Below are 17,247 nucleotides of genomic sequence, written 5' to 3' on the forward strand. Positions count from 1 at the left end.
TGACTTAGTGTGCATTATGGATTTCAAAGCAATGCGCAAAAAGCAATGGCCAGCAGAAGAAAGCAATGCATGTGAGCTACTGGCTTTTATTGGTGTATTACATGCAGTGTTTTCCAACGTGTTCATCGCATAGGAATAATTCATGTTCTGTGGAGGTGGCTGCATAATTTCTATTTGCTCATAGTTTCCAACATTTGGGGGAATATTCTGGGTGGATATGGATATTTCTATTTTATGAACAGGGACAGACTTAGGTTTCAGTTTTCTACTGGCCCTCCGGGCCAGTGAAATGGCAAATCTAGTGGCCCTGCAATAAATTTACTGGCCCAGCTTTTTCAATATGTTCTACTGCAAAAAAAATACCTTTTTTTTGGTGTTTTTGGGAAAAAAATCTATATGAATTTTCGATCATTTGTCATGAAATGTGTATATCGCGAATTTCAAAAAAATCAAAATTTTAGGATATCAGAAGGACATCCTCGTTTTCAAAATGCAATTCGATATGTCTGATGCGCTCTCCCACAAAAAAATATGTGGAAACTTTGCTATCCGAACCCTTTATAGTAGCTTATACTGAAGCAAACCTTAACATTTTAATTTGTTTTGTACTGAATGTACTCAATGTAGAGAGTGTAGTCACTAACACAAATTCAGTCAGTAGTCCTGCCTTTTTTAGTTCCAAAAGTTCACAAAGGTTCAAATCGAGGGTTGACAATCAGAAAGCCTTAACTCACAAAGGAATCCTTTGTGAGTACCCTAGAAATATGTGTTTTTTGCGGTATCGCTATCATCATAAGATAGAGCACGCAAGAGATTGGAAGTAGTATGTAGGCCTAGTACTATTGACGTAAAAAGCAGCTGTATATTTCCAACTTGCTAGCAACACAAAATTAAGAATATACGAAAATCATTTAAAAATAAAGGTATAAATTACAGATGACAGATGGAGCAGAAACTGCTAATATGGCCATCACTGATTATATCTCTCAAATGTGTTGAGGCTCAAAAATCTAGTGGCCCGCCGGGCCAGTATTGTTGGAAGTTTACTGGCCCGACGCAAAATCCACTGGCCCCGGGTCACCGGGCCACCGCTTAAATCTGTCCCTGTTTATGAAATAGGTTAACAACTGAATTTTATAAACATTAATCTAATATGTCCACAATGTTGTTTTGTTTATCCTTCAGTTGTTTGACCTTGGGGTAGACCAGCGCTTAATGTTAAGTGTTCTGCTCTATGAAATAGTGTATATTATTTATGGAGTCATTTCTATCATCTTTGATCAATTCTGTAATTTGAGCCTCATTATTGATTTGAATTTCTTGGATTCAATTCTCTAATTACATGTCATTCTCTTTATTATGTGTTACAGACCCAGAGGGCGATACCTACACCATCATCATGAAATAACAGCTTGCCCCATGCACAACTTGATTTTAGATATGTATGATGTATAAGAATAAGTGTACTGTGTACACAAGTTTATCAGGTGTTTTCATGCAAGTGACTTTTGTATGATTGTGTACAATGAGATGGTGTAGATCACAGTAAGTAGATGGTCTTTTAACATTGTGGCTGATAGATGGTTTGTGAATTTGTTATGAACGTAAGAGTTACACAGAGTTACAAGTGTGAAGTCAAAGAAGGAGGCACCAGTAATGTGACATAATTTGTTCCAACCAACCACAGCAATTGTGATACAGGCAAAAATGTGGAATAAAAAATAATAGTAAACATAAGAAAATAGGGAATTTATAAGCTTAAGTCACCTGCAATCAAGGATGTGCTGATTTCAGCAATAATTGTACTGTTGGTTACTGTCCAGACATATTGATGGCTCCTGTGGCATGGTTGGATCAAATGGGGGTGCATGTCTGAGTGTCTCACTGTGGTTAGACTTGCCTACTAATTCCACAATTTAGGTTTGTGTATAGAAACATTTGTACAATTTATCTACAGATTTCTATTTTTTCTGAAGCCACTTGCATTTTTCTCTTTTTAGAAGATTTTAAAAGATTGGATTAAGCACTAAGATAAGAAAAATTAGGCCTTGTGTTTTAAAGAATGTGCTGTTTTATTCTTAATACAGTATTGCTGGGATGACATTATTATGTGAATTGTGATAATATGAAACTTGATCAAATGTTAAATTTGTTAGATACAAGTCCATTGCAGACTACAGTGGAAATTCCAATTGAATGAACACAGCCTGACATAGCGTGATGATTTTTTGCGTACACTGCGCGATGGATGCCAGCGTGTGGGACAGTGTGCGAGTGATGCGAAAGTGAATCCAACCATGCCAACGCTCTTGTGATTGGTTGTATTGTATCCAAGGTTGTGCATTCATGTTGTAGTTTGAAATACGCAATATACGATCGCGGTTGGATTGAGTACAGCTGTTGAAAGATGTGTTCATTCAATTAGAATTATTACTGTACTTTAGTGGTGTTTTGGCTTTATTCTGTAAGATGGTAAGAAATTTTGAAAATGGTATATGCAAAAACCCTTTGCTTACTTGAACAGAACTAACAGTTGCAACTGACTTTAAGGATATTTCTATAATATTAGAAAAAAAACACCCATTATTATTATATTATATGAAGCTTTTTCTTGCTCTTTGAGTGTCAAAGAACATAAATAAACATGTCGGTACAATTTGAAAGCCAGTTGTTAAGTTCATAATCGGTTTATCATACTTGTCAGTACATAATAAGGAACTGTGTGACTCAACAAATTATCAGCTGCATTGGTCGTTCAGTGTGTGGGTATACCACGTCACGCAATGCTTGTCACAAGCATCAACACAAAAGGAGTGCTCCCATGCAGTATTTGAAAATCTTGCACAGGTAAACTGTAATATTACAAATGCATGGTTTAGATAAAAGCTTCATATTTTATAATAATCAAATATATTGAAATGTAATGTTGTATTGTAAGTGATCATATCCAGCTGGGTAAAGATACATGCAATAACTTGTTTAAATTGATTGAATCATTGAAAAGTACAGTAAATGAAAGAAATGAAGTCTTATAAATAGTGTATATTTTCAAAGTTTTGAAATTCTTATTTTAAGATATTTGGCATGTAGAGCTTGGTGCCAAGAATTGCTGCTTTTGCATAGATGCACTGGTCAAGTAGTGTTATTGACACAATATCTTGACATTGTACAAAAAAGCTGACAACAATCATGTGAAATTTACATTCCCTTTAAGTTCAATTAGTTGTAGTGACCCTAGACATAGACAGTTATAACATGATGGGTCATTCACTCTGTAAATCAAATTGTTTAGTAATCACTGTTACAAGTAAAACATTTGAATGTACAAAATCATGAAAAATTGCACAAAGTCGGGTACTACCGACCTTAAGTATTATGCATATACATTATCTTCACACAGTTTTGTGTTTGTGTGTGAAAAAAGGATGTATCACTATTTTGTAGGGTGGTCATTGGATATTACATGTAAACTTGGGTGTTTATCAGCACCTTAGTATTAGAGTTTTGTAAAAGCACCTCAAGTTTCATAGTGATGTCAATGCTTTGATGTAGTTGCGGCGCAAGTGTGCAGACAAACTGCCTTTGTATGCATGCCTGTATGCTCTGCACAATTAACAGTATCATTTGATACTGTGTTTAGCTGAAATATGCCCCCTACGTCACTACAGAACTTGAGGTAAACCAAAGTATAGCAAGGACTTCATTCTACTCTAGTTTGATGGAGTATAGTGTATAAATATTGAATGTTTACAATGGTAAGAATATTTTCATGAGGTGAAATATGGACTGATCCAATCAAGTCTTTGATGAATTGAATGGAACAGAGAATATTCTTTTCATTGAACGAATAAAGCATTTAATATTTGTTTTATAGAACTCATAAAATGCCTTTTCTTCCACTTAATCCTACTTGTCTTATGTGAAAAAAACTGTTGGGGCAATTTGACAACTTTTTACTACCAGATGTCATTTTTGTTTTGGCTTCAAATTGTAGTACACGGAAAAACTTTGTAGTTGCCTGCTTCACAGCCATATGAAATGAAATGAATTGGCCAGCCAATCAAATGACAACAATCTGTATGAGTTGCATGTAACATGTTCATCATTGATGTGATATTAATCCTAATTATTACTGGCAAGCAGATTATATGAGTTATGTGGTTTGATTTCTTTATGGAAATAGTATTTACATGTATCTAGCACAAAATTCCCACTTGCATGTTGATTATTTTAGATTCTTCAACATGTTGCTCCTGGATCACAATATTTGTCCTCCCTTCAATAGAGGCGCTATTCATTATTCATACACTCCAAGACAGTGACAACCAATCAGAGCAAACGTTAGTAAATTACTAGCCGTGCATAAATGTTGTACAATTGCACTGCCGCGCACTCCGCGTAGTACGCGCAGTGCTTTTGGACGTGTTCATTTTACTTGCGGGGTGATGCATTTATATTTGCTTGCATTTTCCAACATTTTTAGTGACAATTTTGTTCGGGGCTCGTGCATTAGACGCATCAACATCTCATCAGCATGCGTGCATAATTTTGTACAATTTCACTCTCAACAAGTGATACACATTTATTAAGCTATAATTATATGTGGTTTATTCTTTAAATGTATTGATTCAAGTATTACAAAAGAACAACCTTCTTTTCTGGCATGGATTGCGTGGTATACTGCTATGGGTGGTGGTCTCGTAATCAGTAGGTTGTGGGTTTGAGTCCCTGTCAGTTATTGAAAGTTAAATATAGTCTAAAATAAAAGACAGTAACAATGAATAGCTACCCTGTGTGGTAGTAAAATAGTTGTGCTTGAGGAGCACATCATGTTGAAGGAACCTCAAATATGCCTTCATGTCACCACTAGTAGGAAAGGTGATTTGTATTAAGAAATTTGTTCTGTATATTCAGTGTTTCAGGAAACAAACAAAATTTTGAAGACTGTTTTAAAACTTGTTGCTTGCACTTCATGGTAAAGTGCATAATATAAGGGGTCCTTAAAGTAACAGATGTACACATCCTTAGTCAAAGGGATTTATAGGCTAGAAATTAATTTTATTACCTTAAAATTTGGGTTGAACTTGGAGCATTGCTTGTCACAATAGGTTTTCATACTTGGTAATTTGATTTGAGGTTGTGTAACATTAAAAATTGGAATTGTTTGAGTGCATATGATGATGTAGACAAAAGTTCTTAGGACCTTAAGGGGGTACTACACCCCTGGCCAATTTTGTGCATATTTTTGCATTTTCTCAAAAATTATAGCGCATTTGTGACAAGTAAGATATGTATATTATAGGGGCAAGGACTACAATTACTGCACTGAAAATTCAGCAACTCAAGGCAAGTAGTTATTGATTTATCGATCAAATATTGGTTTTCCCTCATTTTTGACTGTAACTCCACAACTGTTGTCTATGCTGAAATAAAATTTACAGTGCAGTAGTTGTAGTCCTTGCCCTTATAATATACATATCTTACTTGTCACCAATGTGCTATAATTTTTGAGAGAAATGCAAAAATAAGCACAAAATTGGGCAGGGGTGTAGTACCCCTTAAAGCTGCAGACACAAATCACCTCTGTTGTATAGTAAGTTTATGCTTTGAATATGTGTGCACTTATTTATTTTGGCAAATTGATGGTATGTTCTCTTTCAATTCTGCTATTTGCAGTTTTCTCTATGGGTGAATGATGTACCTTCAGCAGTAGGCAGGGACAGGTCCACATAAGAGAACATCTGGCAGCCCCCTAAAATTCATCAGAACATAAAAGGCTTAGCTGAGATTTGCTCATTTACTTTTTATCACCAAGCCATATATTCAGTGCAATAGATATTTAACAGTATGCGCCTAATTTGTTATAATTCAGTATCAAATAAGTTGCGGTTTATAGCTGTAGTATAATAGTATGTATTTCCCTGTGTTAACACCCCATGTTAATAAGAGTAGTGTGTGGTACAATCAAACACAAGTTTTATGTGGGTATGGCTGGCAGAATAACATGTTATTTTAGTTCTGACATTTTTGTGCTGTAATATTGAAATACAGAATTGTCTATTTCTTGTAATCAAAAGAAATTGAACTTGAATGTAAAAAGGAGTGATGCACATCAGATGGACTATTTCACATTTATCAGAGTTTGGTCCTGCAGCTGTTTTGTCATTTTGAAAACAATATTATCTGTTATGGTTACTACTCCTTGAATTAAAGATGGACATTGGCAAGAAATGTCTGTTGTGTTTGATGCACTGTTATTTACCCCTGTTTATATGTTCTAGAAAAATACAGCACCAATTTTTGGGGATTAAAGAAATAATATCTTGTTTTGCCAAATGAAACATAGCTAAATTCTTTCCTTTATTTAGATCTAATTGGCAATAAAAGTCAACTTTTACTTGTTTTGCAATATGAGGGGAAATGGGCCAAAAACATGCAAGTTTGCATGACTTCTTACAACTTCAATTCAATCACTTCAAAAATTACAATACATTTCCTGAAATCAGTTTTGTTTCAAGGTGTACTTTTATGGTTTAAGGGAAGGGGTATGAACGTTTGGACAGTATTTATTGTGGGACATTAGAGCACATCAGACATATCGAATTGCATTCTGAATACGAAGAATGTCCTTCTGATATCTAATAAAACACCAAAAAAAATAGGTCTTTTTGGGAAAAAAATCCATATCTTCAATATAAAAGGTCAAAATTTTCAATTGATCGTCTGCTTTTCCTCCCAGCTACATACACTTTAAGAATATATCATTAGATTTATAAATTTATTTCGAGGACTGTTATATATCAAAATTTGAAAAATATCAAATTTTAATAATTTGTCATAAAATTTGTATTATATCGTGAATTTCAAAAATGAAAATTATTTGATATCAGGAAGACATGCTTCAGATTCAGAATGCAATTCGACACGTCTGAGGTGCTCTCATGTCCCACAAAAAATACTGTCGAAACGCCATAAACGCTCATTCTAGATCCCTTAAACTTCTACAACATCATAACATCTTAAAAAATAATGAACAAATTTATGCTGCAAGTGTTTTCCTGGCTAATTCTGCTTTTTTGCCATATTTTGCCAAAATATTGCAAAGATGAAATTTTTTATTCGAAGCCAAAAAGCTTATTGTTTTATGTTCTAAACAGACTTCCAACATGTTTTACTGCTAAAATTGAAGTGTTGCTGTTCAGTTCAGTGATTCCAGCAAGTGATATTCTGGAAAGAAATATCAGGTTTTAGAACAAACCTTACCTTTTATTTCACAAGCTTTCATCTCGCACTTGACACTAAAATAATAATTAACCGGTATCTAAATAATAAGTTATACCCAAAGTGGGAATTCTAGGGGGATACACTGTGATACAATCAACCTAATGGCAAAAAACGGCTGATTTTACATGATTTTTAACAAAGTGTGGGGGCTTCAGCACCCAAAGCCCCCCACTGGTTACATAGTGATGGATACTTTGTAGATTTTACAATTTAAGAACTTGGTCTATAATAGTGATATCCTTCTACATGCCAGTGAATATAAAATGGAGTTACGATTTTTTCAATGTGCATCAGCTAATTAATGCAGAGCGCAGAAGTTTGTCAAAATAATGCTGATTGCGTCATCAAATCTGAACAGCCATCCTTTACATCATGGTGGGCAACACGCCAGGGGTCACTCACATGTCAAGGTGGTACAGGTATGTGCGGTGGTCAAGGGTCCCATTTTCAGGCTCTCCAGCAGTTCTTTACGACCCATATTTGCATCATGTTCATTGAGCCTCAAACTTGGACAATTGTAGCTCTTTAGCTCAAAAATGGAAAAAAATGGCTCTAAAGCTTATATGGCCCAAAAATAACAGACCACAAAAAAATGTTGAAATTTCAGTTCAAGCCCCTATTTTACCCAAAAGTCAGTACTTAGTTCCCTAAGTTTGGCGCTCCACACTGCACACCCCTACCCAATTTTTTTAAGTTGAGCACCCCCGGACAACTAGGGTTATTGTAAATAGTATACAAGGACATGTGATATTCATGTTATCTCTGTGATTTATCATCTGTAGTGATCTATCTTAAGCAAATTTAGCTGAAATAGACGAATAGTTTGGCATTGCGTAGTGTGTATTGTTAAAATAAAAAATGTGAAAGTACATCTTATCATTCAAGTCAGTATGAAGCTAATATGAAGTCAGCACATAAGGTAGCAGTACATGAAATTGATGTAAGGTACACACTGATAGAAGATTGACAAGCTACACACCTATTGGTTAATTCTGTGCACATGACAACCTTATTCAACCATAGTGAGTGCTGTGGACAATGAGGCTTGCTACTCTAAACTTTGACCATGTTGATGGAAAGTGAAAACTCATGACATGCATGATGTGTACAAACTAATTGCATGAATTGGGTTGCAGCTTTTGAATTTGTACCTTTCACAGATTTTAGTTTCATAACTTAGTTACTTCTGCATCATTTGCCATCTCAAAATGAAGAAAATATCCTTGTGGTCATTATGGTTGCCATGAAATCAAGCGTCACTTTGATGATTCATGAACTACCCTATTATTGTGCTGACTGACTGTATAGGAATGTTAAGAGGGTCATCATTTTCTGACTTATTCTATTTTTGACATTTCCATTTGCATGTATAAATTGTGCTTGTGATGCATTTGTCTTCCATTCATAGTTTCACACATTTTCTACCTCGTGCATTCACAATTAGTTGAATATATGAATACAAACCCACCCAAGTCCATACTTTGGCCAAATTGAATTAAGCATGGGAGATTGTTGCTATACATAGGCCTGTCATATGTATGAAAGAACAACTCAAAGTCATCCTCTGTGTTTATTGAGCATGTGAAAAATAGCATGTATGAAAGAACCACCCAAGTCCAGGATTTGAGTCTTGTAACACATTGATTGAAATCCAGTATGTATAAAAGTCCACTTGTAACACATTGCTGGAGATTGACTTTTGAAAAAAAAATGGGTTTAATCAACGAAAGTGTGTGGTTTATATTACATGGCAGTATGCTTATCAACATTATACATACCTGTGTGCTTTATTGTCGTACGCCATGGAATAGAGTAAAGATAATAAGAACGCTTCTGTCTGAAGATCTGTCCGTCCGTCCTTCCTTCAATGTGAAAAATTATAGGCCTATCCAAATTTTCAAATTGTGTTTGTAGTCGCTATTATTTATAAACAGGAATAAATGTAATAGAGTTGGTATCATTGTGTGACGTTTTTGTTAAAGTTTGTTCAACAGAAAAATTATATCGGATTATGTTTTACTTTTGATGATATGTTTGTTAATTGGTTTTAATGGTTAAAGTTTCTTTTAGTAGAGAGAAACTGTAAAACTATACCATTGATTTAGAAACACTGTATATAATTGTTCCTGATTTTTCAATTGAGTACACACTCTGTGTGTACAGGTTATTAGCACATATGTCTTTGACTAATATACTCTGAGTAAATAAGATGAGAGCTAAGTACACTCAATTAGGCCAGGCAAATTTGTTGGGGAAATTGTAATATATAATACACCTACCCATCGTGCAGTAGGAGTTTTAATGATATTTTGCCAAATGTAATCACCACCTGCATCAGAAAGTCACTTTAATCAATTTGCATTGTGGGATATGATGCCATCAATCCCATGTCTAGCCACTAATCTACACTCATAAAACTAATATCATTAGATTAAATGGCCATTAAAATTGATAAAAATCTAGATATTTGGGTTGCCTTCAATAAATGGAAATGGTCAGTTGATGAACAATTGAACATAGAACGTTATACATGCAATATCAAATGGGGGGGGGGGGCAAGGGGTATCATTTTTTCAATCAATTTAGTATCCTTTGTGTCGTTATCATTATAGAATAAAAATTCCTTTAAAAAAGGAATGGGGCCCCAATGGGAGCTTTGATGTGAGATGCTGAAATCCGAGGGGGGAGGGCACTCCCCCTGTGGAGGTGACGCATATGTGTAGGGCTGTTAAGACCCCCTTTTTCACCATTGCTGTCACCAAAAGACCCCATTACCAGTAAATGCTGTGTAAACCAAAGACCCCATATTTTTCTTTTAGATCTATCACCCAAAGACTTTGAAATAACAAAGCCATTTGAAGTCATTTAGAACTAGAAATTCAATTTTTGAGGCTTCTTTAGGCTCTCACACAAAGACCCCATTAAAAAGTCATTCTCACCCAATGCCCCCCCCATAATTTAGATCCAAACGGATCTACTCTCTCAACCAATGACCCCATATTCTGTACATTTTGGTTTCCCTGAATGCCAAAAACCATGCTCTCACACAACGTTATAGGCCCTACATGCAATGTTAAATTGGGGGGGGGGCAAGGGGGTATCATTTTTTCAATCAATTTAGTATCCTTTATATTATGGCATTGTGTCGTTATCATTATAAAATAAAAATTCCTTTAAAAAACAACAAAAAACAGTAAATATCCTGTTGACCCTGGCTGGAGAAAATTATAAACGACTGCAAATTAGTCTGAGTAAATTGTAGGTCAATGAATTATGCAAACCACACAAAATAATGTTGCACAAGCCAGTGATCTCCTTGCAATACAACCGCCACAAAATAGCGTACGATACGTTAGGCGGTCTACTTGTTTTGTATTATCTTACTAGTGGTAATCTCATTCCAACATTGTTGTCTTTGTATATGATTCAAAAAAGCACCCAAGTCCAGCATTTAAAATGAACCCCCATGAAGTCTCTGAAATGCTAATCGCCATACCTAATACAGTTTAACCCACTCATTTGAACGTAAAACTTACCATAATGGACCAGGTAAATCTAACTAAAGGAATTAAAATGATACACTGGTTTTCTTCTCAAAATAACTTCACATCTGTTTTCCATCTGACTTTTCACATCCCTAATAATTGATAGCATGTATTTCTGCAGCAGTTTATCATTATATCTCAGATGTAACCAGTATCAGTACCACGTCCCTAAGAATTTTACCCAATAAAATGTGTGAGCAAAATGTCAAATTTTACACACAAAAAGGAAAGATTGTTTCATGGGTAGTTTTCAACATTGAGATTGACAACTGATAACCTTGTGGCAATTTTTGTGTTGTACTCAATTACTTTTAACCGTATTTGTATTTGACACATATTTTTAGAACATCGGCGCACGATCCTGTCACAACAGCACTGTAAGACACAGGTGCATAAAAAGCTGTGTCATGATTTGTTTCTGGCACAATATGAATGCTATGGTTTTCAGTTGTCACTAGCAAGCATTGACACAATTAATATTGGCAGTTTGGAGATGATGATAAATTCAGTCTAGTCAGTACACCACAAAATGCCAATAGGGGTTTCAAAATTACATGCATGCTTCAGAGAGTAGGTGTCACTTTAATCATCATTGGGTCCCATAAGCGGGATATCCACTTTTTGTGTCCCATATTGAGGGTAACTTAAAGCAAGAACCCAGCACTGCTTAGTAAATATGTTACACAATTTTTAATAAAGTTGAATTGATTGTCCTAGGTGCTTCAACACCAAATTTGTTGCTTTGTGGCACAGACCAAATTTGTATTCATCCTAACACGGACCATGCTTTTTGCTATCGGAAGGCAGAGAAGGAACGAAAAAGGAGAGAAGATCAACGGTCTTTTCCCTTGGATTAGCATGTGTCCCCCCTCATGGACCAACCTGGGTAAACAAACAAACAAAGATTTCACTTGGCTCCCCCGGGAATTAACCCTGGGTCACCGACCTCATGCTACGGGGGAGTTGCTTGCAAGGCCAACAATTTGGTGGGCATATATGACTTACGGTGATTGCGCAATGGCATCATGTGTAATGCATGTATGCGCAGTGGTTTTCCTTGTAAGATTTATATATATAAGGTTATGAGATGTGAATGGTGGAATTGGGTGATAAAAATGCCATTTTCTGAATTGCTCTTATTTACTTTTTATTTGATCAAAATTCCCTGTAAAAATTTCCTATAAAATGACATGCCTCATATTTCTTTTGTAATAATGTAAACAAATTGTTGCATTTGTTATTCAATATTGTTACAGGAAAAAAAACAGTCAATTTTAATTATAAAAATCATGTTAATTAGCTCTTAAATATGCATATTTGAATCTGTTAATTTTAAAGTAGATTTCTGCTCGTTCCTGTTTTGTGAATATGTGTTCAGTAATTTGTTGAGCCAATATTAGCATCCTTACAGGCCTGGGATTTGGCACATAGTTTTCCACCCAAGTCTAAGGTAGGGCATGTTTTTATTTTGTACATAATCAATGACATCAATTTCAATTTAGGGCAAATGTTTCCCTATTAAATTCATATGGTGCAAAAGCTGAACCTAAACTGAAATTGCCTGCTATACCCTCACTATAGCTGCTGCTGATTGTTAAAGCCAGACCATGCTCTAGATCTTTCTAATCTTTCTTTTGAACAGACTTGCACCTTATACCATGTTTTATCATGTGAACTAAGTTTTTCAAAATGTAACCAATATACTATTTAAATATGCTAATTAGCTACTTGATATGCGTAAATTTAAATTAGCAGCAATTTGTGCGTATTTCATTGTATATGTGTTATAATGATAATATGTATGGATTTACTTTGTTAAAAGTGTCAATCCCACCCTTGCTATCTTGTATTGGAACCCATCACTTGCCACAAATGTGATATACTAAACAATTTACTATAGCCAAAATAATTCATTCTCGATCATGAGAGCCAACTTGGGTACGCAGTTATTTGCGACGAGCATACTACGCAAATACCGGCGCTTACAGCGCAAACACAGCTTTTAAGAATTGACCAATCACACGGTCGTTGCTAGGCAAGGTCAAGGTTCGGTCATGCAGGTCGCGAGATTGTGTTATTCTATGAAAAGTATGCTGACGCAGAAGGTACATCCTCTCATGATCGAGAGTTTGTTATTTTGTCTATACACTAAGATATTGTTTGTCTGTGGGTGAAACCTAACACTCCTCTGCCCCCTCTCTCTCAGTGCAACTGGAAGGTGTATCACTAAATAATACTAAATTTAAATTTCTGAATTCTAGTAAACCATTCATCAAATCATAATGAAATTTTATACAACACCAGCAACATGGCTTCTTTTTGGTAGCACCTATGTCAGCGTGTAACTGTTGAGATTCAAACAATGTTTTAGTCACTACATGTGTGTGAACAAAATTTAGTAGTGAATAGGCTATGTTAAATGAATGGTTTGTGTAAATAAATCATGACATCTGAAACAAACCAAGCAGTTGTGGTATTTATTGAAGCTGTTTACTGTAAACTGGTTTATTCAAATTTCATAGTACCTTTCAAAATGTCACTATAAGACATTCAACATGTAGATTCAAGGCAGGTTAGACGGGAGCATGACCTAGCAGGGTTTGCTCTCTTGCAATATTGAGGCAACTAAAGCTGACGCAGAGGAGTAGTATGGGTTCTATAAAGGGTCCCAAGGCTAATATAGGCCAGGGGAGTCATTTCTGCCCCACATGCAAGATTCTTCTCAGGAGGGGTAAACTCCAGAAACTTAAATTTTGATATATTATTGGCCTTAACTCAAGAACCGCAAGACTGAAAATATAAATACTAGTATTGGCTCGACTCATTTCTGATAAGATCAATGTATTAAGAACTCTGTCAGAGGAGGCTTAAAGGCATTCCTACAATGCACTATGATTGGGAAATTTGATCAATATAACCTAATTTTAAAGGCAAAGTCCCCATTGCCACACACACAAAATGGTAATTTTAAAACTGCAGCCAACGAGCTAATAGTTAAGACTTACGACTAATATTTGATTTTCTGACAGGAAACATTCATATTGTCCCACTGCATTAATTTTATTCCCAAGTCTTGATGTTTTGAATGTTAAATAATAGGATGAAAACACCAGATATTTACACACAATCCCAATGCAAAGTATAGTCAACTGGGCCACATATGTACAAAAGCCAGACATACCAAGGTCAGAAACCCCATTGGGTTATGGGAATGTCTTTAAACATCCTCTGGATCTCTGTAGTTTATATTTTTCCAGCTTTAGCCATTAACTAATAAACACAACACACAAAGAAAGTCTGCACTTAAAAGGGCATTTTGTGATCCACAGCCTCATCCCCCATTAACAAAAAAAAAAATTGAGATTTGTATACCACTGGAAACCTCTGGCTACATAATGTTTATGTATCAAAAATTTCTTGCAGATTAATTCCTTTAGCAAATATATTGTCAAATTTGAATTTCATTCTGGTATACCAGAATTACAACAGTGGCCTATGGAGCAGTGCAATACACAATCATGCATAACGCAAAATCGGAATCAACTGAAATTTGGAGAATAAGCTTTTTTCGTGGACATCTACTGACAAATGTCATAAAAAGAGGATGCTAGGATCACAAAATCCTCCTTTAAGTAACCCGCCCTACACCAAAGCCTGATTTTGTTGTGACAATTTGATTGATCAGGTCATGTGCAAAATCTTGTTAGCTCCAATCTTTGTCAATTTAGAGTGTTTGGTAGCAAATCAATAAAACTGTCATAACAAGATCAGGGTTTGGTGTAGGATGGTTTACATAAGTGCAGACTTTCTTTGTGTGTTGTTTTTAGCTCCTGCCATCATCCTATGTAGTACTAGTCATGGCTAAGCCCTATATTTAGCACTGCATTGCACAGATTGCTTACAAGTAATAACATACAGCACCAATCTACTTAGATGGATAAGACCTGCCATCATCCTATGTAGTACTAGTCAGAGCTAAGCACTATATTGAGCATTGCATTGCTAAGCACTATATTAAAGGAACAGTCAGACAATCACAACTTTTATGCCTTATCTGTTAGAAAAATAATTTTCAAGCATGAGTCGCATGGTTTTATTTAAAACAAACTCATATTGACATTAAAAACAACCGTCTCTCACCATGTGATATTCCCCGGGCACCGAAATTGCCTGTGGCAATGACGACCCAGTAACACAATGAAAGCTGACAACAATTGAGCACAAATAACCATGACGTCAATTGCCACAGGTAAATTTGAATATCGCGTGTTGAGAGCCGGCTGTTTTTATGGTCAATATGAGTTTGTTTTAAATAAAACCCGGTGATTCGTGATTGATAATTGTTTTTCTAACATATATTAAGAAATAAAGGTATGCATTATCCTTTACGCGCAAATAATGTGTCGAGGCAGTAAAACGTAAATAATGGGTGAGGCGGCCGAACCCATTATTTAAACGCTTTTACTGCCGAGGACACATTATTTGCGGTAAAGGATAATGCGGCACCTTTATTTCTATTCTATTACCAGAAAATAGTGCGATTTAAAGAGAATTTAAAGAGAAAATATCATTTTTGGCACAAATATTTTAAGTTGTTTACTTCAAGGTGGAAGCGCGTGCAGCGCGTAAGTGAGAACGCGTGTCGCGGAAATATTGCACGCGTAACCAAGCGTGATGCTGTGCGTAGAATGTGTTACGGCGCTCGACCCATTATTGCAGAATAATGGGCTCTCATGTGACGCGTTTCAACAAATCACAGTGCGCGATTTTGAATAATGGGTCGTGGAGGTAATAGAATAAGGCATAATGATGTGAGTGCCGGAGTGTTCCTTTAAGCAGTGCATTGCACAGATTGCACACAAGCACACCACTGGTATGTACAAGTAATGACATACTGCACCAATCTATTTAGATGGATATAAAAGAAAATAGACCTCCTGCCATCATCCTATGTAGTACTTAGCGCTAAGCACTATATTGAGCATTGCATTGCGCAGATTGCATACAAGCACACCACTGTATGTACAAGTAATAACATACAGCACCAAGCTATTTAGATGGATATAAAAAAAGGGCTCCTGCCATCATCATATGTAGTACTTAGGGCTAAGCACTATATTGAGCATTGCATTGCGCAGATTACATACACACACACACCCCTGTATGTACAATTCTATTATCCCCAAGACCCATTATATTCAAAACAATGGGTCGCAATAATGGGTCGCAATAATGGGTCAAGCGCCGTAACACATTCAATGCATAGCATTACGCTTGGTTAGATCAGCCCATTTTATCTTACGGTGGACAGTAGCTGCTGGTTCTGTAAGCCCTTGCTGTTGAAAACCAGCAATACCATACCTTGTTACTTACACTTGTTCCATATATACATATTTGCTCCAGAACTTGGAAATAAAACACAAAAAACATCCAGTAATCGTATGTGTTGAACTTTAATAGCGAAGCTAAGACATATATAATACACTAAATGCTTTACAAGTGCACACATCCAATATCTTAGTTGTGAACCACAATGTATATATTCATTCATTAGTACATCTTCACATAGTATAAGCACAACAACCAAGACTTGGAAATAAAGCAGCAATTGATAAAAACTCTACTCTCTTATACAATACATACTTACAAACACTAGTTATATTTACACTTTGTATATAGATTTTCCCCCATCAATCCCACATAATTTAAAATTAAAAACAATAATTACCAAAAAAATAATGGAAGCTTTGTATTTTAGGCAAACAATAAAACAATAAACATATGGAACACACAGTTGTGACTAATTGCAACTTCTTTAACATGTTAACATGTTTAAGGTCAAAAGTGTCACACAAAATTAAATGCTACTTTAACATTATAATTGAATAAGTCTAAGCTTATCATTCAATAATTTCAATTAATTAGATCCCTCAACAGATGTGGTATTTTGCATTAGGAAAAAAACTTGTTTGGTTGTCCTTCACTACCCCCACCAAATTTTGAAATCGGCAAAAAAGATTTTTTACTGTGCAAAAGAATACCAACCTAAATTCCTGATAAAAAGTAATTTTTTAATAGTTACATGTAGTTCACACTTCTAAACTGCATTACATATGAATGAAGGTAAATATATATAATATTGAAATATCCACATTCACATCTTGTTATTGGTAAGTTTACTGTAAAGTTTTGACCATGAACTTTTTCCACCTGCCCCCCCCCCCTACCCCTGAAAAGCTGTGGAGGACAACAAAACCTAATTTTTCCTTGGCCTTATTACTTCTTATCCAAGCTTGATCAGGTATTTGACAGCTTGAAACCTATTTGTAACAGGCCTCCTAGAATTTAAGCTTTTATGTAAATTTAGCATGATCCAATATAAGATCTGAAATACACTGCAACTTCCATTTATTCAAAC

At 35.5% G+C, this 17,247-nt stretch overlaps 1 protein-coding gene across 2 annotated transcripts in view; it reads left to right on the plus strand.

Annotated features, from left to right (window-relative positions):
* The window catches only part of LOC140146433 (transcription factor CP2-like), a 43,915-nt gene extending 37,207 nt beyond the window's left edge, over positions 1–6,708 (plus strand). The window contains exon 15 of one of the 2 annotated variants that reach the window (XM_072168285.1): positions 1,371–6,708. In XM_072168285.1, coding sequence (XP_072024386.1) covers positions 1,371–1,408 — 38 coding nt within the window. In that variant the 3' untranslated portion in view covers positions 1,409–6,708. The remainder of the gene's footprint in view (positions 1–1,370) is intronic. The other variant, XM_072168293.1, reaches the window with a different exon arrangement.
* The last annotated feature ends 10,539 nt before the right edge of the window (positions 6,709–17,247 follow it).

This window comes from Amphiura filiformis, chromosome 1 (genome assembly GCF_039555335.1).
Source record: "Amphiura filiformis chromosome 1, Afil_fr2py, whole genome shotgun sequence".
NCBI classification, from domain to species: domain Eukaryota; kingdom Metazoa; phylum Echinodermata; class Ophiuroidea; order Amphilepidida; family Amphiuridae; genus Amphiura; species Amphiura filiformis.